We start from the raw sequence: 25,764 nt of genomic DNA on the forward strand, positions 1-25,764 counted from the left end.
GATTAAAGAAAACATAATGCGGTACAAAAATATCCATCCATCCATCTTCTTCCGCTTATCGGACAACTCTGACATCGGTCATACAGGGACCGAACACCCTAGAGCAAAACTAGCCTCTGATAAATTTTACATGGGTTTGGCAAAGTCGATCAAATCGGTTTTCAATTTGTAATTGTTGGCATATTTCTGTTTAAGGTCAAGGCATATTGGTTAATTTGTTTGTCGTCATTTTTGATCGGCTGTAGTATGGAACCTGAAAATGCAGTGGGGCTACTTTGGTGTTTAGAATTGACCAATTGATTTGGTTAAAAGTCAAGTTATCAACAAGTTTCATGTTAATCACTTTAGTATGATTACAACTAGTGCTGTCAAAGTTAGTGTTAACTTATTGATTAATCACAAAAAGCTATCGCATTAATCATGTATTAACTCAGATTAATCCCACTATTAAGTTTGACTGCAGGTGATCCTTTAGCTGATAGCAGATGGTTGTCTTTGAGCAATAAACATAACAACATGCATTAAAATAAAGCATTTAATAAATGTTTGTGTAAGACATTCAGAATATTTGTTCATGTGAAAATATTGTTTTTTTGTTTTTTGTTTTTTGAATTATGCAAGTGATGAACTGATTAACAAAGGAGGATGAGACTGTGCAGTGGATCAAAAAATGTTGAAGACGTCCTCATAACATGAAATGTAGAAAGAGTTAACACATAACAGGTGCTCTTCAAATTTGGTGGGGGAAAAATGTTGATAAAAAGCCTTTTCAGTTAAATGATTCATCATTATTGATCAAAATTCCAAGATGTGATTATCTGATTAAAAACAATCGTTTGACAGCTCTACAAAAGAACTAAGGGTGCTAGTGTGAACCCATCCTTTAATTTAGGTGTGCCCAAGTCTGATTCTCGAGGACCGCAGTCCTGTATGTTTTAAGAGATTTCCCTCTTCCAACACACCTGAATCAGATGATCAGCTCATCAGCAAGCTCTGCAGAAACCTAATAACAATCTCGATTATTTGATTCAGGTGTGCTGGTGGAGTTGGTGACGTCATTAATGGCCACAAATACTTTACTTACCCTGGTGTGCCGCAGGCATGTATTATTATTTATTTGTTTTCCCGTTAAATAATTTATTTGTCCAGCTGAGTAGAGAGTGTTTTGACAAAATTGGTGTCCTGACAACATTGGTGTTTGAATATCACACTTCAAAAATACAAAGAATGAGGAATATTTTATTGCTGTTGTGTCAACAATCACAACAAAGCAGGTAATACTCTTTAATATGTGTATTTTCTTCCTTTGGCTCCTTTAACATATCTTCTCATCCTTTCTTACCATCTCCTTGTGTCTTCCCAGCCACTACACCGTTACCACCCTCGCGCCTTTATTCCTTGCCTCCCTCCCCCCTTACTATCCCCTCCTCCTTCTAAGCACCCAACCCCCATTTCCCCACCCTCGCCTTGGGTTTCAGAAGAATCTTGCTAAGGTTTGTAGCTCCAAGGTCCAGACCAGTGATTAGATAAAGAGTTCAATAAACCTGCAAACTGCAGGGAGGAGTCCAGTTCACTAATAATCCGGCACAGCTGCAAAGTTATTTTATTGTGTGGGAGATGATCCTTTTGTTTGCCATTTTAATGTGCCTGGCACTACTAACATCTTGCTCTTTCACACTTGTCCTTAGGGAGAGAGCCAATCGTATCCGTTATCATATTGCGTGTCGGAACAGATCACTTATCAGATTTGGCACGACGCATCATACGCAGAGCTCTTCAAATGCATGTGCACAACATTTGACAGCCCTGGCTCCAACATAGGATACATGCATTTGTTGTACTGTTTTAATAGTCCACAGAAATTTTGATCTCATACTTTATAACATTTTATAAAAAAAAATCATTTAAAAATTAGGCGTGTCAGGCGATTAATATTTGTAATCATAATTGCATGACTTCAATAGATAACTCATGATTAATCACAAATTTTATATCTGTTCTAAACGTACAATAAAATGTACAATATTTCTTTTCTAAGTTTCATGCTCTTGTTAACAAAAAGTGGAAAAAATGTTAAACTAATACAAATATGGCTCCATCTTTTAGTTATTAATACAGTAATTTCATAATAATTCATAAAATTTAGTTAAAATTAAAAAGATGTACTGTAATGCACTGTAAAAAATGTGATATTGATTTGTGTTGAAGTTATTTTTCTGCCACTAGATGGCATAACTGCATTTGTAAGACGGTGACAGCTAAACACATTTTTCTTTTCATTTAAAGGGACACTTCACTTATTTAGCCCATTATAGCAATAAAAAGTTCATATTTCGTCTATAATTCATTTGATACTTTCATTATTTTTACGTACAAATAGTACCTTTAAAAACACATTTTGCAACTTGCTGTCAACTGAAAATGACATCACAAGGGCTCAGGTAACCAATCACAGCTCACCTGTTTTCTAGGTTTGGTCATGCGACAATCACAAGCTGAGCTGTGATTGGTTACCTGAGCCCTTGTGATGTAATTTTCAGTTGACAGCAAGTTACAAAATGTGTTTTTAAAGGTACTAATTGTACATAAAAAGTAATGAAAATATAAAATTTATTATAGGCAAAATATTAATGTTTGACTGCCAAAAATGGCTACATAAGTAAAATATCCCTTTAAAAGCTATCTAATCTTTGAAGTAGTTTGAGAAATTTTGCACATTTTTAAAATTGTAAAATACAACTTAACCCCAGTCTCCACAAATAAATGCATTACTATTAAATTTATTACTGCTAAATTTTTACGTGGACATGTCTACTACATTGTGACTGGAATTCCCCCAGTACAGGCTTTCCAAGTAAGCGGCGGTCAATCACGTGATAAAAAAAAATTGGTGACGTTAAATTAACAGACTAATTTTGACACCACGAATAAAATTCATTTTAACTGCTCTAGTCACGATCAGTTCAGCAGTGTATGTGTGCAAATCCATGGGACCAGACTTGTTTATTGCCACAACACGTCGCAAGACAAATCCGCCAGCTAGGAGAATCAGCACCCACAAACATTCACGAGTCATACGTCCATTCAGCCATAGTCATACGCAGTCATGAGACCGAGTGAGCGCGTGCAGGAAGCTAGATCATCATGTTAATAAAAGCGAGGTCTGTATGTGTGTGCTTGTTATCGTGCATAGCTCCAGGGCGGTGAGGTCAGGGCGGCACAAACACAATTTGCCTTCCTACCAGTAAGATGAGGTCAAAAAGTAAAATGACAAAATGTTAACTTAAACTGGATTTATTCATATGGTTCTAAACAGACTAAACTAGTGCTGCAAAGTTGCCTGTCGGCCACACCTTAGTCAGCCAAAGCGTTTCAGCAATGTTTGATCTGTCGACAAAAACACTGAAGAGGAAGTAACACTGCCACTCCCAAAGCAAAGATATGTTGAAGTACTTTTTTGTTGCCCTGCAGACACCATTTCAATGTGCAGATTCTCATGTTGAAACTTGCTGTATGGAGAGATCACTACATAGATAACTTCATTTCATGAAAACCAGTTTTTTTCCCCCCCAGAATACAAGTAGTGAGATGTGTGATTGATTAGTTCATTACTTCACTGGATGTGAACCCTTTAAAAGGTAATCAAGGACAAAAATAAGAAAGAGACAGTTCCACCGAATGAGAGTTTTCATATTACTAAATTTTGTATCCATTGAACATTGACAAAACGTTTGTCCAAAGAATAGCTTAAAGCTTTTAAAGCTACATTTAAATCCATATTTGTTGCATTGTCAAAAACTTTACGAGGATGCCAACAAAATCTAGAAAGTATCAGTTGATTCAGCTCCAAGATTGGGGCAACACAAATGCAGAGCTTGTTTAGAACTGGCAGCAGGCAGGTGCGAGTGCATCTGCGCCCACAGTAAGGAGAAGACTTAAAGGATGGCCTAGTGTCAAGAAGGGGAACAAACAAGTCACTTCTCTCTGGGATGAAACATCAGGGATAGACGGCCATTTTAGAAAAGGTGGAGGGATTGGACTGCTGAGGACTTGGAAGTCATTTTCTTTGATAAACCTTTAAGATTGTTTGGTTCGGGGTTCGGGGTTGACGAGCCCACTTTTGTTAAAACAGTAATAGAAGAAATACGAGCAAGGCTAACTGTTAGCTTATATGATAATTATATTGCATTTGCAAACTTTTGTCATTGTTTTTGAATGACTTGAGAGATGCGTTATACAAAAACAAAAACACAACCAGTTGCGTCTCTATTTGTGTCTGGCAACAGCGCAAGCTTCAGGTAAGCTTCCTAATTGGCTACAGTTCCGTTTCACGTCACCATTGCTGAGTCACTCGGCTTGGCTAAACTCGCTATTGACCACGTAAATAAGAATTTTCAATCGGAAATACTGAACAGGTTCAACATTTACAATTTTCTGATCAGATCTGGTCTAATGTCAGCAAACGTGTGTCAAAACGTTTGGCTTGGACTGTACATGTTGCATAACTAGAACATTATGTCTCAATGTGTACAGACTTGCATACAAACGCATGCAAGGGGAACAAACAGACAGCCAGTCTGCAAAGAATCTGACAATGAAGGAAGGAAGAAAGGAAGCTATGGGAAGGGGGTGGGGTGGAAGGGTATCCAGTTTCCTGTTCAACCCCCCCTATCCTGCATACAGGTCACCGATGCCATGTGCTGCCCCGCCTCCCACAAATAGAGAAAGAAAAAAATCTCAGTAGACAGGAAGCGCAACCCCTCTTTCTCTGGAGATTTGTTTTCTAAAAGGGAATCAGGAGGAATGCCATCTACCGCCCTCACTCTCCCCTTCGACCCTTTCGACCTCAAAATGCACATACCCCCACACAAATACACACATGTAGACGTGCTCACTCTTCACAGAAGGTTAAGTGGGCACGAGTCTCTTTTATTGTCCATTATAGCAACAGATCCATTATGATGCTGACTCACTGGACGCTAACAGCTAATGTATTACTTAGGGGGAGGCTATTTGAAAATAACATAGGGGTGGCATGTTGAATGCTGACACATGCAAACAAATGCCCGCACACAATAAGCAAAATGCCACGAGTGGAGTAACAAAAAGCACATTATACCACACAGAAAGATGAAATATATCTACAATTCAAGGCATATAGTCTTTATTCTCTGTAAAAGACGAGCTATATTACTGAAGTGTTCATCAAAGTGTTCCTATGTATCAGCATATGCCCCACACTGCCTCCTTGAGGTCTTACATGCATGCAGCAAGAGAAGGACATCTACTGTGCATCACAGGAAAATGTTTGAAATTTGAGTACAACTCGTGCCGATGTCCAATAAGTTTGTGTTTTTAATAGGGTCGTGCGCCAATCGGTGGTGAGCAGCGAATTGGCCGTTAAAAACTAACACTTAATGAGTATTTCCAGATTCGAGTCCCTTTGTGTCACAGCATTGTCGTGTTTGTTGCCACAGAGATGGCCACACACACACAAACATATGACTCATATGTATGTGTGACGTATATGTGGGAGGAATGTATGCGTTGCGTCAAAGCCCGCTGCCTTTGGAACCAGTAATTTTTGTTAGCTAGCTATCGAGAATTAGAATCAACTGTTAAGCAGTCAATGAAGCCCAGCTAGGCTGTTAGGATTTCAAAAACAAACAAACTGAATTGCACTGTTCACACTGCATGAAAGAAAAAAAAGAAAAGAAAATCAGATACCTGTTGCCTGACGACAAAAAAAAAAAAATAAAAAAAATAAAATAAAAATCTATATATATAGAATTGAGCTGTGAACATAGCCCTATAACAGTTTATCAAAGCCTTTGTCTTTGTTACTTCATTGCTGGCCTCTCGCGCAGTCAGCAGCATACAAAAGGGTTTGGTTGCACACGAGAGGGAAGACTAATATCCAGGTTAAATACATGTCCTCAATCGGATGGATTTGAATTTCGTCCAAAACATTAAGTGGCTCAAAAAATGGACAAATACCCTGGGTTCTGCCGATCGACCTTATTCAGCAAGGAATCCTGGAGGTTAAAGTAAGCTATTTTAACTAAAATGTTAAAGCTGTGTAACCGTTAGCGTGTCGGTATACTCTGATATGAGCCTTTGTAAAGCGCTTGGACAATATAATGGTGTAGATAAAGCACTAGACGTGCACTTTATTTACTGTTTACTATTATGATCAAATTAGATTTGGGACATATGTCTTTCTGCAAAAGTACACTTCGTAACCGCAGTAAACGAAAGCGCGAGCGGATTTGGGCTACGAGTCCAGGCACAAGCCTTTAACAATATTTTATTGAAATAAATAAAACAAATTTTCATCAAAATTACAAGGAAAATGTCATTATGAAGTGTTGTATGTATCGGCAAGTTCTCAAATGTACTGTAGATATTGAAAAAAATGGTATCTGTGTCTCCATAAGAAATATAAAATTAGACTACAAAACTCAGTAAAGGGCTACAGTTACAATGACAACGATCAAGACGTGTGTCTGTGCAAATCAGATATGAGATGTGGAATCTGGTTTTACACCAGCCAATGTCTGTGTTTCAGGTCAGTCTTGGTCATAGACAGAATTGCGGAATGCGAAGCCATTTTAGCTAAACCTAGACTTTCAAATGTCTGTGTGTGGGTTATGAGTGTGCAAGACTCGTCTGGTGAGGGTGGGGGTGGGGGTGGCCCTGCTTTGAGTAAATGGTTTGGAACAATAAATGTCCTCACAGGCAAAAGACAACAACAAAAAAAGGCATGTAGTAAGACCTTATAAGGCTGTATGGCTGGTTCGTTCAGTCGCAAAAGACGAAAAGAGTGAAATGGGCAAACAGGCTTTACTGGAACAAAAGTAGCTAGTGAAAAAAAGACAGAACGATCAGAATGAATGGATGGGAGGATGGGTAAAGCTCATCCAGGAAGGTGCAAACGAAGAGTAGACAACTCTAAAGTCACTGATGAGGAGAGTCTGCCAAAATGCAGCATGCTTTGTTCGTCTCGAAACAATTACTAACACCTCCTCTTCCCATTCTTCCCCCTCATCTCTACTTTACTTAAATCACATCTCCTGCCTCTCACAACGCTTTTAACGGAGCATGATTAAGACAAAACGGGCAAAAGTCTGCAACAAATAGGATATAATGTATTATGGAAAATTGACTTTTTAATTGCTTGTACACAAACAGTTGTGTCTCAAGAGTGCCTGCTCAAACATTTATCAGTTCTGACAACCAAATAAATCTCATCACATTGCCCATTTCTGAAAATGTGGGCATGCCAATCTGCACTAATCAACCCAAAAGCCTCAACTCTGTGTCAAAACAGGAGTGTATTTATAAAATAATTGTATTATTGGCTCATGATCAGCCCATTTCTGCAAAACAAAGATGGGAGGTGGAGGCTGGTCGGATTATATCTGATGAAAAGTGGAGAGAGGTATGTATTTTGGCGCACCGGACCACTAACTCCAACACATGGAGAGAATTTAAATGGAAGATATGTTGTAGATACTTCAGGACCCCAGACATTGTTGCTAAGATGACCCCTAATGTCCCAAGTCTGTGTTGGAGGAATTGTGGCACTGAGGTGCCTAATCACACACACATTTTCTGGTCTTGCTCCAAACTAAAGTGTTTCTGGGATGAAGTGTACAGGGCCATAAACCAGATTTTTCAAGTCACAATACCAAGGGACTTAATGGTGGCTGTACTTGGTACCACTCCACCTGGGGTGCAGGGACAGGCTGCAACATATCTTTTAAACATTCTTTTCACAGCAGCTCTGAAATGTATTACAAGCTCTTGGCTGCAAACTGAACCTCCCTCCTTTAATTTTTGGATTCAAAAATTGAGAGAAATCTATCACATGGAAAAGATAACCTACTTATTACGAATTCAAATGCATATTTTTAGAAAAAGATGGAGCCAGGTGGAAGATTTGATATTGAGGTCCAACTAGCAATACGCGCTGGGAGGGGTGCTTGTGGATGTACTCCTCGTTGATTGTAGTGACTGTAGTGACTATTGTTGGCTGTGTAGGAATGCTAAGTATATAGATGACACTGTTTATGTCCTAATTATTGTATTTTCTTTTCATATACATGTATATTGTTTTTCTTTTAAGGAATGTTGTACAAAATGCTCTATTGTTGTAAAAAAATAACTCAATAAAATGTAAGTTCAAAAATAAAAATAAAAACAGGAGTGTATGTGTTTGTGTGAATTATTTTGCGATAAGCGTTCCTGTTCTGATTGGTTCCGCTCAACGAGATACTGTTTGTATGGAGAATTACAAAGTTGCCACTGCTCGACAGCGATTAAATGAAGACATTTTGTCTGTGGAGCTAAATTAGGGCAAATACACATGGAGGTTTACTTTTTTTTTTTTTTTTTACTAGCTTAGCTTTGGTAAAGGTCTGATAAACTTAGTAGCCTTATATGATCATGATAGTAACATTCATGCTAAAACATCAAATCTTTTGGTGGGCCAAATACTTTTTTTTTGCATCTGTATTTATTTGATCAAAATCATTCTCAATAGCACCCTTACAGTTTTCTGAAATGATACAAATAAAAATAATTTAAAGTTGTTTAATCTGTCAGAGCAAAGAAACAAAAGGCAGACTATTTCGGGTTGAAAAAAATCCCCACTTCCTGTTTTCGTGCTATCGCTTCAGACTAGCTAAACCTCAAACACTGAATACTGACAAGTGGAACATCACGGGTGTTGAAATATATATATATATTTTTTTAAATGTAAGCATTTGCTTTTGCAGTGGTCCTTGTTGGAGATACTGAACCCCACCAATTTCCTATGCGCATTCACCGAACCCATCTTTATGAAAAAAAAAGAAAAAAAGACTGTTTTCAAATTCAAAACATACATATGGGGTTTACTGGTGAATAAAATGAACATGTGAGCATGTAGCCTATTCATTTAATCTGACTATCTTCACCTTAAATTCAGAAAGTGTGGTGTTCTTGTTTAAGTTCTCATCTTAAGGAAGTGTTACTTTAGTTTTGCTAGATAGTTAGTTGTACTTGACTAGAATTGCTCAACTTGGAATTGCAACTCACGCGGTTAGGACGCTGAGTCCCATCACTCAACTCAACATTTAAACAATCACCACTGTTTTCTTCAGATGCAACCCAGAGGCAGCAGATACAATCAAAAAAGCAGAGGCCCCAGAATTGAACCCTGTGGAACACCACATGTAATGTTAATTCATAATGCTCATATTCGTTCGACCAGGATTACAAAAGACAAATCACATAATGTACCATAACAACAGTCACAATTCGACGATGAGCGCACCAAATTCCCTGCAGCACAGCTAGACCAAACAATCTATCGCCTGTAGCCAACGACTGCAAACCGGGGTATATCATCACAAATCATTTGAATCGATTGTGAGTCTTGACCTCCACCATACCCCTGAGACTGACTTACCGAAGCCCTGGGGCTCAATCGAAACCAGATTAAGAATCACTGGGTTAAAGTTTTGAAATTAGTGTGCAGTTACTTTAAGGATGAATTTGGAGATGGTGACATTCAAATATATTGTGCAGTGGTATCTTGACTTACAAGTTTAATTTGTTCCATGGTCAAGCTCATAACTCATTTTACTCATAATGCACATTAAATCACTTTTCCGCATAGCACTATAATGTATACAATTATAAAATAGATTGTAGAGAAATAAACTTCTTATGAAATGCAATGGCTGTACATGTTGCAGTATTGGTTTATTGGAAATGTGCCTTTAAGTGCCAATGCAAACAATATATAAAACAATATGATAATCCAGATCGGATGATATTGGGAAAAAAAATAATTGTTGCAAAATACGTTTTTGCCACATCGCTCATCATCTCCTCGTAAGTCAAGGTACCGCTGTATTTCACACAGGCACACCCTGTCCAAGTGGTTACAAAGGACAAACCTTAATATCAAAGTTGCAGTCAAAGCGTTTGATAAGGGCAACGAAGGCACCCGTCATGTTGTCCTTGGGAGGGGGCTCGATGGGCTCGCATGCATTTGCCGGTCGAGCGCCAATCAGGAAACCCTGTGGGGGTGGATGACATCATTACTTTCTGTGACATCATTACATCAAAAAAAAAAGAAAAAGAAAATGCAGGGTTATGCAGCAGACATCTAGTGATATGTTATTCATTTCAAATTGTTTGAATTTGGTGATAGATCAGGGTGGCTAGCACTGTAGGTGGGATTGGTGGTTAATATTTCACAGTTGAGAGGTTGTGAGTTCAAATCCATTCATGTCCTCACTGCTTGTGCTGGCTGTCACCTGTTAGTCTGGGTCCGTCCCACAATCCAAAAACATGCATGTTGTCTAGGTTCACGAAAGACTAAATTGTCCATAAGGTGTGAATGTGAGAGTAGAAGGTTGTTTGCCTATAGGTGCCCTATGATTGACTTGCGACCTCTCGCCCAAAGCCAGCTGGGTTATGAGGACAAGTGCTATGTAAAATGGATGCATGATGGTTAGGGCTCACAAGTTGTTCTGCTGAAATCATCCTTCTTAAAGGAAAAAAAAGGGCCTCTCACATATGAAAGAGCCAAGCCAGGGATGTGTGTAAGTGTCATATTCTGTTTCAACAGGAAGTGGGGTAAGTCAAGCACACTTCAAGATAACGGCTCAAAAAACCACCATGTATATTGTCAGCAGTACAGCGCTTCCTCTCTCTCTCACACACACACACACACCCACACACACATTCAAAGAGACATACGCCTGTGCAAGCACGCACACTTCACAACAATTTACCAGAATTACGTTTTTCTTGTGTAAACTGCACATCAAGCACCGGATGTGAGTAATTACCAAGCCACCCTAGCCACCCTCACCCCTGGCTGCCTCTTCCACTGCCGCTGCATGACTGTACTACTGCCCTACCAACTGTGGAAACCATAGCAAGTGCACCCTCTATAGGACAAGTAAGGCTCTACAGTAGGAGGAAACGGCAATGTGCTGAAGGGCCCTCTGTTGGCCTAATAAGGATATAGAGGATGTAGCAAGGAAATGACGACGAGGGAGTGGAGCTGTGGTGCATTATGGGAAAAAAGCGACACAGGATGGGGAAAAGTTCAAACCCATAGCCCTGTGCATGTAAATATGCCACTTTTACACATATCATTCGACATTTTAATGGACAAATATGAGAATATAAATGTTTAAAGCATGTAATGTGGAAGCTTAACTACATTCAATGACAAGAGAGGTGTAAGTCTTACTAAAAATCTATTCCATCTTATAGCGTTTAAAGGGGACATTATGAAATAGTTAAATGTTTGAGAATGTCGTGAGAATTGCTTGAATACAAATAGTTGGTTCTCTGGAGTGCCTGCCCAATGTCCACCCATAAAGTGTGAAATTAAACAACCAAGTAAATAATTAGCTATCTAGTCCTGTAAATGTGCCTGTGAGCTGTTCTGCCATTCCAACCCACATCACACAATGGTGGAGCTAATTTAGTGTACAAACACCAGTTCCAATGAAGATGGGACTTAAGTAAACAGAAAATTATTTGCGAATACTTTTGAAATTACTGTATAGTCAAGTACAAAGACAAGAATTTTTAATATTCAAACAGAATTTCGTATGGGATTGTTTTGATACTATAAGTTCCTAAAAAAAACACATGTTGCTACAATAATGTGTGGACCTTTCAGCATTAATGGTGCCTTCACTGATGTTAAACTTAACCATGCCATGGGCACTAACACACCCACATACCATCAAAGATGCTTTATTTTGAACTTTGATTAAGATGAAGCCGGCAAGGCATAGCTGTTTTAACAACCTTAAAATTCGGATGGTCTCTGGCGGGCAAACAGTCTTAAAAAAATATATAAACTATGCCGATACTCTAAATGGTTCAGGAACAGCTTCAAACTTACTTTGAATGCAACTTTTTTTAAAGCATTTTCGTCAAAATTGCTCGTATGATAAGGGGTTAATAACCAACATAATGTTGAATGTGAAGAACATAAAAATTTGAGTTTGAAAAGTAGAAAACATGACTAGTAGGGCAAGTACCCGGACACTCACTTCTCCCACCATTGTTGTTTTGAAAGCAATGCCCCAGCCTGATGTGTACTGATAGTTCACATTCGACACTGACAGTAATGCAATCTTGACCGCGTTGCCTGTTTGCTGTGTAAAATAACCTACAGTTGCAGCAAACTTGCTCCTTTACAGAGCTCTATATGAAACGCTAACGAGACCTTCTGCTGCAGCTCTGATGTGCCTCTGATATGAGGTCTCTGTATAAAAGAGGATGAGAGCACGACAAAGATCATTTTCTCCATGCTGTTTTCCATGTACAGCTCCTCCAAAATCTCTTGCTGTTGTCACTGCAAAATCACTCCGACACCACTTCTCCCATCGGATGCGGCAAGATGTCGCCACAGTGCGCTGCAACCCAAGTTATCATTTTTGATACCCGCTGTGGGATGCAATAATTCCTCGCAAGTTTCTTTGTAGTCATGGCAGCCATGTTAATCTATGTGTGTTTACAGCATGCGATACGTCACGATGATCACCTCAGACATGAGCTTTTTTATGTCATTTTTATTTGACAGCATGTGGCAAAATGGCTGCCCCCTTAGATGGACAGAAACGGGTGGATTTTGCCACTTAACTCATATTCCACAAACACAATATTAATCAGAATACCATGTTTAGCCTAGCAGGCTGCATAGAACATATTTATGTAAAGTACATTTTTGCGTTGACTTCCCCTTAAAAAAAAAAAAAAAAAAAAAAAAATCAAATAGGGCCCCTGAGCACAATTTTACCCACACTGGCTTATCTTAAAGGTCACAGATGAGCTGGAGCATATCCCACCTGACTTTACTAGTTCAGGTAGTGACCCTGTCAATCACACAGTATGTATAGATAATAGGGGTGTGAATTGCCTAGTACCTGACAATTCGATTCGTATCATGATTCACAGGTCACAATTCAATTCGATACCGATTAATCCCGATGCGAATTTATAAGTCGATTGTTGCGATTTTTTTCATTCAAATTTAGAAAATACTAATCAGTAAACTTGTAGAGTATAAGATTTGTATGAAAATGTATTATTTATTTATCTGAAACTTCAGTCTTATACAGGTTGTAATCTGTTTCATGCTTGAACAGCATTAAAATAAAATATTAAAGGCTTAATGTTCCGTTCATATAACATTCTTCCATGCTTAAGGTGTGAACCCTAACCCGAAGTAAGACGATTTGTTGAATATTTTTCCATTAAAAATGGAAGTTTAAAAATCGATTCAGCCGCCTATTGAATCGATTCGAGAATTGCGCAATGTAGTATCGCGATATATTGCCGATTTTTTTTTTTTTTTTTTTACACCCCTAATAGATAAACATTGACATTTGACAGTCACACCTATGGCCAATATTAAGTCTTCAAATAACCTACCATACATGTTGTTTGTTATGTGGGTGAAAAAAAAAAAAAAAAAAAGAGTTCCCAGAAATAAACACCCACAAACACAAGTAGATTTGAACCCACAACCTTTTAACTGTGAGGCCAACTTGCCAGCCACATGGCCCACTGTGCCGCTGCCTATTAAAATCATATTTAATGACGAGTTTTATGTTTCACAAGATTCTGTTTACATTTGCTGACCAATGTAAAGCATCCATCACCAAATGTTGCAAGCTAATTTCAGTGTTATGCTACATTTTATTATTTGATCCCCTGCACTAAGCTACAAAAATAATCAGATGCCACAAAGCGAAGCACGGTGTTCGTGGGTTGACACTCGTGGTGTTGTTTTGGAAACGGGTGGCAAATGTACACAGCAGCAGTTGTGTTAGTGAAAACAGAGGAGGCTTTGTTTGGCCGCCTGTTGCCCTGAGGGGAATCCTCAGTCTTGTGTTGCCTTGTGATGCAAGAGGCACTGCTGTAGGCATAATTCCTTTTCCAAAACAGTAAAAATGTTGCAACAACTATTTCCAGACTCACCTTCAATCCATCGCTAGGTAGTCGGTACCCAAACCTCGATGGGAGGTCATCAAAATTCTTAGTTTTGTTGTCAAATGAGTACTGAAAGATGCCACATGATAAGAATTTCTTATTAGGACACTGATGTACTTTGTAAGACATATATGTTATTTTATACAAAAAGACTGGACAAATCATCACTAGCTTCAGTCTTACGTGAGACATATTCGTATTGCGTTACTCACAGCTGCGATGTCGGCTTCCACAGGCAGCAGATTGAGGAAAGCGAAGAGCTGGACGGTGAAGATGGTGTAGATCTGCGTGGCCGACAGCATCAGCATTCCCAGTGAAAGCAGCATCTTGGCATCACGTTGCAATGCTCAGCTGCTGCACCGCGCACTCATAAACACGCTGTAATAGAGCGTGTTGTTGCAACTAAAAAACAAAACAGTAAAAAGGTAACGACTACAGATACAGAGGGCATGTTAATTGCCAATTATCATTTCTGTTGTTGAGGGATTAGTTAATCAATTGTGTATTACAGAAAATTGACCATGATCTAAATTCGTTTGTGGTGATATGCCGCAGGAAAAAAATGCATTTTTGTTCATATGTCAGTGACATAGTACCAGGACAATTAAATCTTCTTCCACTAGATGGCAGAAAGCACAATTAACCTGTGGCTGCACCATGGATGGACCAAGGTTATGATTATTTGGGAGAGTTCTTACTTTTTTTTTTTTTTTTTTTTAACTTTGCTTTTAAAACCAGTTAGTTAGTTTTTATCTTTCCCCCCCCCCCCCCCAAATGCCTAATTTTAGTTTTGTGTCTATTAGTTTTCATATGCTTTCTGATTTGTCGAGTGCAAGGTTTAAAAAAAAAAGGTCACAATACTATTGTGTAAATAATAACCTAACAAAATATAACATTAAAAATGTATTGACTTACTAATAGCTAACAGATGAGCAACAATCCATAAATCAAAACATACTGTACAAGACTCTAAATAAGGGTTTTCGCATCGCAGTTTGCGAGGCATTTTTGTAAGGCAATTTGCATTTTGCACCCCATCAGAACAAATTGAATAGCAAAATTGAGAACCAAAGAATGTTCTAATCTGTAGAGACGGTCCCAAAAAGCTTCACCGGGCTCCCGTTATGTACCACCAGTCAGAGGTTGAGGGAAGCTGTGCTATTTATGCCGTAGCTAATATAACGAGCGTCAGCTGGCTAAACACGTTGCAGTGTCACTCCAAAGTCAGTAAGCATCACCTCTGTGGAGGCGAATAAGCTACATTTCTGTGACCTATAATTCTCATAAATGGATGACGAGAAAAGACGACGTTAATAAGTTATATTATTTGCTAAGGTAAGCTCGGCTTGACACAGCTAGCGCGTTCAACACCGGAATGAAGTGCTTGGGTGACTGATGGGGTCCACTTTTCACAGATTACAGGCTGACACGCGGCAGTCTATTGATTTGTCAACAGCAAAAATCGAACAGGAACAACACTTCAAAACTAATCTTATCTTCTTCGTGTGACAAACAACACAATGTCAAGAAGAAAAAACATCAAATGCTGGGTTTTGTCTGTTTTATTTACGGTGTCATTTTGAAAACCTGAACTGCACTTGAACTGTATAGTAAAAACATATTTAGCAGCAGTGGGATGGACTGCTTCCGTCAGTCATTGTCAGCTATCTGCATCTGCGTTGTCATTGAGTCCCGTGTGTTGCTACGAACTGATTCAAGTGGGAAATTGTCTCCATATCCAATAATAATTTCATAAGGCACATACAAAATAGCGGCTCAAAGCAAGCTTTAGCCCACACAGCTTTCACTGCTGATTGGCTGTTAGCCATGACGTGGCTCTTTGTGCAACAAGTCAAATGATGCAGTGGGTGGGACAATGCTGGAGACAGAGCAACAGCAGAGACCCCAGTTTTAAAATGACATGACAGTAAAATTTGTATTTATTTTTTTAATATATAGATATAGTCCAAGCGTCACAAGCACACTGTGCATAGATCCACTATACTTTATAACAAGTGTACAACAGCAGCTTGGTGATGAAGTGCCTCCTCCACGAGTGACAATACAATCCATGTTTTTATCGTCTTTACGGGTGCTCACATTTTTTTTGGGGACTCTTGGTTGCCAATTCCACTGCACTAGAAGCCGCCTGGTGCCGCGGTAATGCAAAACCGTACTTGGGTTCAACGTGCCTTATTAGAAGTGGTCGGGTGAGCAGTGGCATATATAGTAAGGAGAAGACATTTTCGTTAGAAGTCATGGGGTGATTAATGGGAAGTGACAGTGGGACAAACACAAAGAAGGGAACATTAAAAAAAAAACTTCAGTAAAATTAGAGGTCATTGTGTCATGAGGACATGCTTCATTTAATTATCACATTAAGGCTTTTAAACTACAGACATTTACAAATACATGTAGACAAAAAGCAAGCAATGCCCTTGTCCGAGTATGTACCACTCCAGAGGCACGGCACAAGTTTAATTTTAGATCATGTTAATGAAACCACAGCTACTCCACCCAGTGCGCTTTGTGGCCACTTAACAACCAAGTACTGAAGTTTAACTGTACTGTACATGGAAAGTGAGACTTTGTTGCCTAACATTAATGAAAACCTTCCATTCTTAGTTTTCCTACAAATGTCTGTGTTTCTCGTGTTTCTAAATTATATAGCATATACTACTACTGTGGACAATGACTGAATAACTCTTTCATCAGACGGTTTCGGGAAACAAAATCCAAACATCATAAACAGAACCAAACATATGATACCAGTCGTGAGGCATACTGGATACATCATATGATACGGAAAATTAAAACACTAGTTACCATTAAATATTCCACCTTTAATTCTCACCTGCCAACTTTTTGCGGCTTTCTATAGTTTAAAGAATGTCCCACATGACATAGACTACTTTACACTAACAACATGGATGCTAATGGCGAGACACTAGTGAACAAAAACAGAGTCAGTTGCCAACATAACAAATTGGTCACTAGCAACTAACGACCCATTTAGCACCTTAAAGAAACATGGGGATTCCTGGTGTGAAACAATCATGAGGGAAATACTGTTTTAAAAATATCAATATAGCATGCTGTACAGTGCTAGTGACATCATGTCCATTTATGTTGCAAACGCAGTGATTTATCAACATGTTGAAAACTTTTATGTGCTTCTAAGCTGCAAATATTTCACCAGTGTCGCCTTGCCTCACCTGAACTCTTCATGAGAAAAAAGCATGCGAGGGCTGTAGGGGGTGTGGGATTACCTTTCACTCTTCACAACAACCACATGGACAGGAATTCAGTTTGAAAATGTTGGACATTTAGAATGTTACTATTTACTGTATTAGGGACAGTGTTTACTTACATGTGACAAAATGGATATTTTTCCAAGTGGATGAACTTTTCCCCCACAATATCTGTAAAAGAATAAAAGAAGGAATTTCAATTGTTTGTCAATTAAATTTTTTAAAGTGTGTTTGGTATTAGGAGACATAAAGCAAATCTCTTGGGGGGCATAACTTGACAAAGAATGTCATTATCATTTGCTTATTCGACAGGCAAAATACGATGGGAAAAAATATAATTGAAAAAACAAATTATTGTAGTGAAGAAAAAAAATCATCTCCGAAATTTTATTCTGAAATCATATCACCCAACCTATGACAATGCATCCTCGCAACGATATGCCACATTATTGCGAACCAGTACAGTAGTACAGAAATCAATCAATTTGCAGGCACAATCATGAGTGACATTAAAGAATTAATGTTTGCAATTTGGTGCCACATGCTTGCCCATTTAAAAGGAAAAATAAAAGGGAAGCGAAAGCTTCACTCCACATGACAGCAGTGAGCAGATGACTAAAATCAAGTGACTTGCCATTATAAAATACAATACGATGTAACTGTGATTTGTTTGAAATCACAAAACTTGCAAAAGGTTCAAATCAGAACCTTAATCGTTATGAGGTGAAGATGATGACAAACAAATCTCAGATGCCCACTAACAAAACGATTATGAGTAAGCAGTGTGAAGCAGATAGTAGACAAGGCTGTTTATATTCTCGGTTGGTACGCACAAATAAATTACAGAACGCATTAAATGTGAATAGTGCAAAAAAATAAATAAAAATAAAAATAAAAGCGAGAGCATCATTTAGGGTAATTGTTACCAGACGACCAGAGCTCGGAACATGCTAACGCGGGTTAGCTATAGCCAGGCAAGGATCTTTACCTTGATTTTTCCGCGGGACTTTTTCTTAACCAATTGATCGTCCAGGCAGGGACATTGTCATACGACTCTACAAGTCATGTGAACGACTGAGTGCAACGACATCGATCGTGGCTGCACGTCATGCCGTTCAAACGCTGGGGCCAAACTGTTAATCCACTCCAGTCCGCTATCTTCTTGCTTCCAGTGAGAGTACAAACTTCCGCCACACGCGCACCCAGACGCTCTGATTGGGCAAAGCAACTGTCAATCAGATTCCTTTCCGGAAATGATTCCAGACGTAAACACTTCACACGTGACTCTCCAAAACAACACTTTGCGCTGTCATTATCTCCAAACTGGAATAGCATACAGTACATTAATTTCTTGTGCTTATTGTCCTGTAACGTGTGGGGAAAATGTTTTATCTGTTTCCTGCTGCTCATTCGCGGTCGGGTCCCGGAGGCAGCAGGTTTAGCAGGGAAGCCCAACTACTTCGTCCAACTCTTCCGAGGAGTATCCCGAGACACTTCCAATTTTCCAGGACAACTGGAACAGGTAGTCTCTCCAGTGTGTCCTGGGTTGTCCCAGAAAGCCTTTGTCCGTGTGATATGCCTCCAACACCTCACGAGCAGCCCTTATCAGGGGGTTTGGTACCTCGTTTCCCAAAGCATCCCTTATTAGAATCCCACCTCTCACTTAATTAAGAGTTATCTGGGTTATATCCCACCTTACCCGCCAGGCTATTGAGGATAAACACTAGAGACAATAAATAAATGGATTGTGTCTAACTTCTGTCCTTGCATTGTTGGCATTGTGTGTCTTTATTAACAGGCAAACTTGTATCTCCCTATGCTCCAGTGTAGCAAAGATTGAATAGAAAAGCCTCAAAGGTCACATGCAAAGGAGTCGTTTCCCGTTAAAACTTTATTGAAAGGACACTCAAACAAATGTGGCATTGCTTCAATACAGAGCGAAAGCAGTAAACAGTTCTTTTCTTTCTCACTATAGTGTGGCAGAGAAAGGAGTTGACGTCAGATGGCTGTGCTTCCCCCCCCCCCCCCCCAACAAATGAACACATCAAATAAAAACTAACTTTGTAGGTACAGTTTGTGCTTTTAAAAAAATAAAACAATGTGAATGAAGTATAGACAAAAAGCCTTAAGAACATTACAAAAATGTCATTTACACTTTAGAATTGCCTGAAGATGAGAAATGTCAAAGTTGAAATCTTATTGACATTGAAAACATAGGATTCAGGGTCAGAGTTTCTCCTTGTCAAGAGTGTATTAAATGGCCCATGGCCTATCATATGATACAGCTTTTAAACCTATTTTAACTACATAAAACTGCATGATGAATATCTCAACCTACAACATTTAATTTACAGCAAAATACTAAAACAAAATGCTGAAAATTGTGTAGAACCTTGTCCTTAGACATTCTCATGAACACTTCACTGATGAGATCTTCTTCACCACCTGAGCTTTCAGATTGGAGTCCATGCACGTGCTTTTATTGTTATATCATAAAATAAGAGACTAAACCAAACACACATAACCTAAATTTTATGTAGTATAGCTAAAGATAGCCTGAAACATATTGTGGAAGTCATATTGACTTCAGTACAAAAGATCTGGAAAAGGGTGCATTTTGTATTTAAAGCGTTAAACTGAACTTTATTAGTGATCAAATTATTCTGTTAGCCCACTTGACAGTGACTCCACCCAGCAGCCCCCACTCACTTTGGTCTCATCAGAGCAACACAGGGGAGCACAAACATCACACAGGGGGACATTCTGGCCATGAGGATCTTGGTCTGCTTCGAGGACTCTTGGGAGTCTTTTGATGTCGCTCCATGTCAGACTGTGGGGGCCATTAAACGGATGGTAAAGGTAATTGCCTTCATAATAACACACATTTATTGTTTTTAATAGGGAAATTGATAAGCACTGTATATCAAATTAGCAACCTCAAAAGTACAATGTAAGCAGTAAATGAGTGATCAGGAATTTTCTTGATCTCTTCTGTAGGACTCTTTTCTTGTGCAAATATCCGATGACAACCAATACTTGGAACTGAGCTATGGTGGTGCAGCGCTCCAAGATTGTTGGGCTCTGTGTGACGTGGGCATTAGGAGCGGCAGCACCATAAAAGGCCTCGTAAAGGTATTCAGAGTTTAGGCAGAAGTTAGGAAACTGTGATAGTGGGTGTGACTGGCTTACAGTCATTGACACAAAGAGAGAAAGTACAGGCGTATCTACATGAAAGGTCATAGTAGTGATTGCACATGTTTGCATCTACAAACATATTTTTTGCTCTTGTCTGCCCTTTCTTCAGATTTATCAGAGACCTTTGGTGTACATCTTCAATGCTGTGACAGGACAAACGTTGCCAATTATGGAAAACGAGTCCCTTCAAAAGATGTCAGTGGCCAGATTGAAAACTGTAGTGTCTGCACACAGTGGACTTCCTGTCAGTGCCTTCAGACTTACTACATCTGCTGGAATTCAACTATATGACTGCAAGAACCTGCAAGACTATGCCATCGGAGTGGGTAAAGCTCTTCAGAAATCATCCACTTCCTGGTTCATGGAGTACTTCCACATATGTTAGGAATGGGTGGACTGGTGGACTATACCACTTACTGGGAGAGGGACGAACACTTTCAATATGACTTTAGCATACAAAAAATATAACATGTATTCTTGAAATCTGAAACAATGTTGAAAATAGAGGTGTCAGGCGATTAAAAATGTTCATTGTAAATAAACTTCAACACTGAATTCTAAATGTACAATAAAATATTTTTTCATACATTTTCATACTCTTCTTAACATAAAAGGTGGAAAGTTATGTTAGACTAAAAGAAATATGTCTGCATCCTTTAGTCACTGATACAGTAATTTCATAATTCATAAAAAAATAGTTAAAATTAAAAAGATGCACTGTAAAAAAAACAAGTATGATACTGATTTGGGTTGAGGTCGTTTTTCTGCCACTAGATGGCATAATTCCATTTGTGAGACAGTGACAGCTCAGTGAATTTTTCTTTTCATATTAAGAGCTATGTAATCTTCAACATGAAGTAACGTGAAATTCTGCACATTTTTAAAATGGTAAAATACAACGTGACCCCAGTCCTCACAAATATATTATCCATTGTTATTACATTTATTATTGCTAAATATTGACGTGGACGTGTCTGCTGCGTTTCAACTGGAATTTCCCAATACAGGCTTTCCAAGTAAGGGGGTGGTCATTAATCGTTGAAAAAATTAGTGGCGTTAGAAAAACTTTAAATTAACTCAAAATTGATGCACTAATTTTGACACCCCTAGTTGAAAAATGTAAAAAACAAGGTTTCGTCGAGAGCAATGTTATTTTTGTGCAATAAATAATAAATAAATAAATAAATAAATAATGCATTGTTTCTGTCTTAGATGCAAACCTTCGTTTGGATACCTGGGATGGGTGGGTGGAGTACCTCCAAGGTTGTCTTCTTGGCCACGCAGCAACAGTACAGAATCATTTGTCAGACGAGAGGCCTGTCACGAGGTCAGAGGCCCACAGTCATGCATGTCACAGATTATATCCTTTATTAAAAAACTTACTGTAAGACCACATGAAGTTTTTTCTCAAATGTTTACAGGTTTCAGCTGCGGGTAGCGCTCTACATCGCGGCCTCTTTTGGCCACCTGGAGTTGGCAGATTGGCTGCTTTGCAGGGGTGCGCATGCTGATGAGCCAGTTGGGGTCCATCCATACCGCCAGTGGTGCCACCAGACTGCACACAGGGATGCGAGAAGATGCCCCATTCATGTCGCTGCACAGAGCAATCAGCTCCTCATCCTCAAGCTCTTTGTCACTAAGAATATTATGACACTGACTTGCTGGGATGCGGATGCACTGGACCCTTTGAAAATTGCCATGCGACATGGACATAGATCATGTGTGCGCTACTTAGCAGAGAAGCTATGTTCAGTAGTGTCTCTGGCAAATATATCCCTGCCCGTGCATATCTACCTTCAGATGAGACGTTGGCTACGTTTAGTGCGGCAAAGGATGGCATCAAGTCACTACCACTACAATTTAAATAGCAAAGTGCTGTTGGTAGATGGCTTCACCCAGCCGAAAATGTCCTCCAAACCAAGGAGATTGAAAACCAAACAAACAACCAGCAAATTAGTTTTCTCCACCAACAGGGCGTTGCCACATCTTCATAGCAAACCTGCTGGCTTGAAGAAAGAAATTCAGAACAAGCACAGTCAGATGGGCAGACAGGATGGTGACACCAGTAAAGGACCCAGTGCCCTATGTGCCGGCCAGTGTTCACTCCCACCTCTTACCGGAAAACACATTCCATGGCAAGCATTCTTTGGCGCATCCCCACCCTCCCACTGCTTCTTCAACATGCCTTTGCACCCCAGACACCGAACCGCCAGAGAAAATGCAGTATACTGCTTGACAGTGGCCAGGTTTCTATCCTTCAGATACATTATATCTTATAGCAGTGTTTCCCCATCTTTATCGACCCACAAGGTCTAAATTTTACAAAAGAACATATCTCACGGCATACCACCAAACAAAAATGTCATAAAAAACGCAGGTTTGGATGTACCTTCTGCCATCTAGTGGGGAAAAAAAACAAAAACATTTCGATTGTTTTGCCTTTCTGTAAGCAAGTAAATTTATTTTCGGACCAATGCTGACATTTAGACTACAAAATGAACTATTGCTCATCTTATTTTGATTGCAAGTCCAAGAATGTTTTGAGATGTAGGAACAAAATAAGCTTAATTGAGGTGATAAGGCAGATCACAATCATACTGCTTCAATTTAGATCACAAAAAAAAATACATCAGCAAGTGCTATTGTAATTAATAATTTATTGCTAAACAGGTGATGCCAATATATAGGGCTGCTCGATTATGGAAAAAATAATAATCACGATTATTTTGGCAATAATTGAAATCACGTTTTCTCAAACAATTATTTATTGTTTGGTACAAAACAAGATGTTTCAGCATTTAAAAATATTGAGACCACTTAAAATAAATAGATACACTATAATTATATAAGTTCCTTTTTGGACCAAACAGAATTTATAATAATATTTATTTATTTACTGCGATTGGCTGGCAACCAGTTCAGGGTGTACCCCGTCTACTGCCCAAATGGATGGATGGATGGATGGATTTATTTATTTATTTATTTATTTATGTTGGCAAAAACTGAAATTATTTATTTTTTTGGTGCAAAACAAGAAAATGTTTACACATTTAAAATATATTAAGACCAATTAAAAAATATAAATACGACAGGCCATAATTAAAGTTCGTTTGGGACCAAACAGAATTTATAATGATAATTATTTATTATAATATCCTTCCATCCATTTTCTTGACCGCTTATTCCTCACAAGGGTCGCAGGGGGTGCTGGCGCCTATCTCAGCTGGCTCTGGGCAGTAGGCAGGGGACACCCCGGACTGGTTGCCAGCCAATCGCAGGACACACAGAGACAAACAACCATCAACGCTCACAAGCACACCTAGGGACAATTCAGAGCGTCCAATTAACCTGCCATGCATGTCTTTGGAATATGGGAGGGGACCGGAGAACCCGGAGAACACCCACGCGGGCACAGGGAGAACATGCAAAATCTACCCAGGAAGGCCGGAGCCTGTACTCGAACCGGAGTCTTCAGAACTGGGAGGCGGACGTGCTAACCACTCCACCACCGTGCCGCCTTATTATAATATATATTTATCTATTTATGTTGGCAAAACTTGAAGTTGGAGTGCAGCGTGCACTGTGCAGTAGGATGATCATTTATATTTTGGTACAAAAATAAAATGTTTAAACGTTAAAAAAAAAAAAAAAAAAAAAGACAAATAAAATGATTTGAAACACTAATTATACAAGTTGGGTGAAACAAAATATTAAATTATAGCTATTTTAAAATTTTAAAAAGGTGAAAATGTAAAAACTTTAACAACTCAAAATTTAGTATTCATAGTCTTTTTTTTTTTTTTTTTACAATTATGCTGATTTTGTAATTTAGTGTAATAATTTAAAATGTAATTGAATTCCGATTAATTGCACAGCCCTACCAATATATATTTCATTGAGTATAACTGATGTCTTTCTTTCATGCAGTGCTTTCACAGAGAAGCCTTGGTTGAAGCAGCTGAGCATCGCTCGAACACTTGCCAGGAAGCACATCCAGAGCACACCTTGATTCTGATGTCAATCAGCTGCATTGTGATTGTAGGAACAGTGAATAATCCATCTGCCTCCCCAACTGCGTGGTTGATTAAGAAATCATTTGGAAAAATGAGAATACCACCTCAGACTTCGCCATGGGAAGCCACTTCCTTTAACTTTGAGACACAGGACTATAGGGTAGGTCATTGTGAAAAGAATTCATGTGATCACATCTTGAAAACTATTCTGACAACAGTACAACTGAGGGCTGGAATGAATTAATGTTTTTTTATTTTTTTGTTTTATTTTTATTTTTTTAAATCTGCTATTTTACTGTCGGTTATAACTAACTGGTACTGTATTCTGTCCATAATCACTAGACTATATCATATTTGTCTGCCAACGTTAAACTTATGTTTCTGAATTACACTATTCAAAAATGAGTCATGGCAGTGTTGTGGTTAATTTTCGTGATTTCTGACAAATATTTTAATTGTGGGTTAATTTCCCACTCAGTGACTGTCAGTGTGAGTGTGAATGTTTGCCTGTTTCTATAGTGGCTTTCACACCCAAAAGCCCAAGAACTGTAAATTCCTGGTACTGACAGTTCCTGTGTATATATGTGCTCTGTTACCCACTTTTGATCAGTACTGGCCTAGTGGGTGTAGTCTATGGCAAGCCAATTTAAGCTAAGTTTGATTATCTGGACATAATATTGTGGACATCAAAAAACATATTTCAGACTAACTGTAGTCATAATTACATTTAATACTGCAGTTTGGATTTAGGAAAAAGCGGTTTGGAAAATGGATGGATGATATCTGTAATGTACTGGTAATTGTGAATACTTGAAATAACAGATAATTGATACTAGTAATTCAGTTTTGCCTAGCCAAACTAAATACTTGTTTTACAATACAGAAATGAAATTACAAGGAAATTGACCTTCTTTTTTTTATTTATTTTTATTTTTTTAAGGAGCACAGTAGCTATAACCCTAAAATTTTAAGGGCGCAAGTAGAAAATTTATGGGCGCACACTGTGAATTTTCTCTCAATGTTAACATTCACTCCGCTCATTTTCACTATTGATAAATGGGCTCAGGTATGAAGCGGAAATTTGACAGCAATGAAAAATATTAACAGTAATTTAAAAAAGAATAAATTTACTGGATGCACTGGCACGAATGGATGAAACTTTTTGTTTTATCTCAAATAGGGGCAAAATACCACCCTTTAGTGTCTGGAGCCCTGCATCAAACATATTGTTTGTCTGTTTGTATGTACGTATGTAAGTACATACGTATGTAGCTGATGACGACGAC

The 25,764-nt window shown here is 38.7% G+C and overlaps 2 protein-coding genes across 2 annotated transcripts in view; one reads left to right on the plus strand and one right to left on the minus strand.

Annotated features, from left to right (window-relative positions):
- Positions 1-18,473, minus strand: part of rnf13 (ring finger protein 13) — a 34,882-nt gene extending 16,409 nt beyond the window's left edge. The window contains exons 1-5 of the mRNA XM_077533983.1: positions 18,259-18,473; positions 17,390-17,441; positions 14,232-14,421; positions 14,008-14,088; positions 9,948-10,070 (exon numbers count right to left, since the gene is read on the minus strand). Of these exons, the coding sequence (XP_077390109.1) occupies positions 9,948-10,070; positions 14,008-14,088; positions 14,232-14,345 (318 nt within the window). The 5' untranslated portion in view covers positions 14,346-14,421; positions 17,390-17,441; positions 18,259-18,473. The remainder of the gene's footprint in view (positions 1-9,947; positions 10,071-14,007; positions 14,089-14,231; positions 14,422-17,389; positions 17,442-18,258) is intronic.
- Positions 18,474-18,543: 70 nt separating this feature from the next.
- Positions 18,544-24,707, plus strand: LOC144026889 (protein ANKUB1-like). The gene is made up of 8 exons (XM_077533982.1): positions 18,544-18,792; positions 19,246-19,333; positions 19,941-20,129; positions 20,268-20,402; positions 20,575-20,791; positions 21,678-21,792; positions 21,887-22,711; positions 24,393-24,707. The coding sequence occupies exons 3-8, from the start codon at positions 20,040-20,042 to the stop codon at positions 24,472-24,474; spliced, it is 1,464 nt and encodes a 487-aa protein (XP_077390108.1). The 5' UTR covers positions 18,544-18,792; positions 19,246-19,333; positions 19,941-20,039; the 3' UTR covers positions 24,475-24,707.
- Positions 24,708-25,764: the final 1,057 nt, after the last annotated feature.

This window comes from Festucalex cinctus, chromosome 10 (genome assembly GCF_051991245.1).
Source record: "Festucalex cinctus isolate MCC-2025b chromosome 10, RoL_Fcin_1.0, whole genome shotgun sequence".
Taxonomy (NCBI): domain Eukaryota; kingdom Metazoa; phylum Chordata; class Actinopteri; order Syngnathiformes; family Syngnathidae; genus Festucalex; species Festucalex cinctus.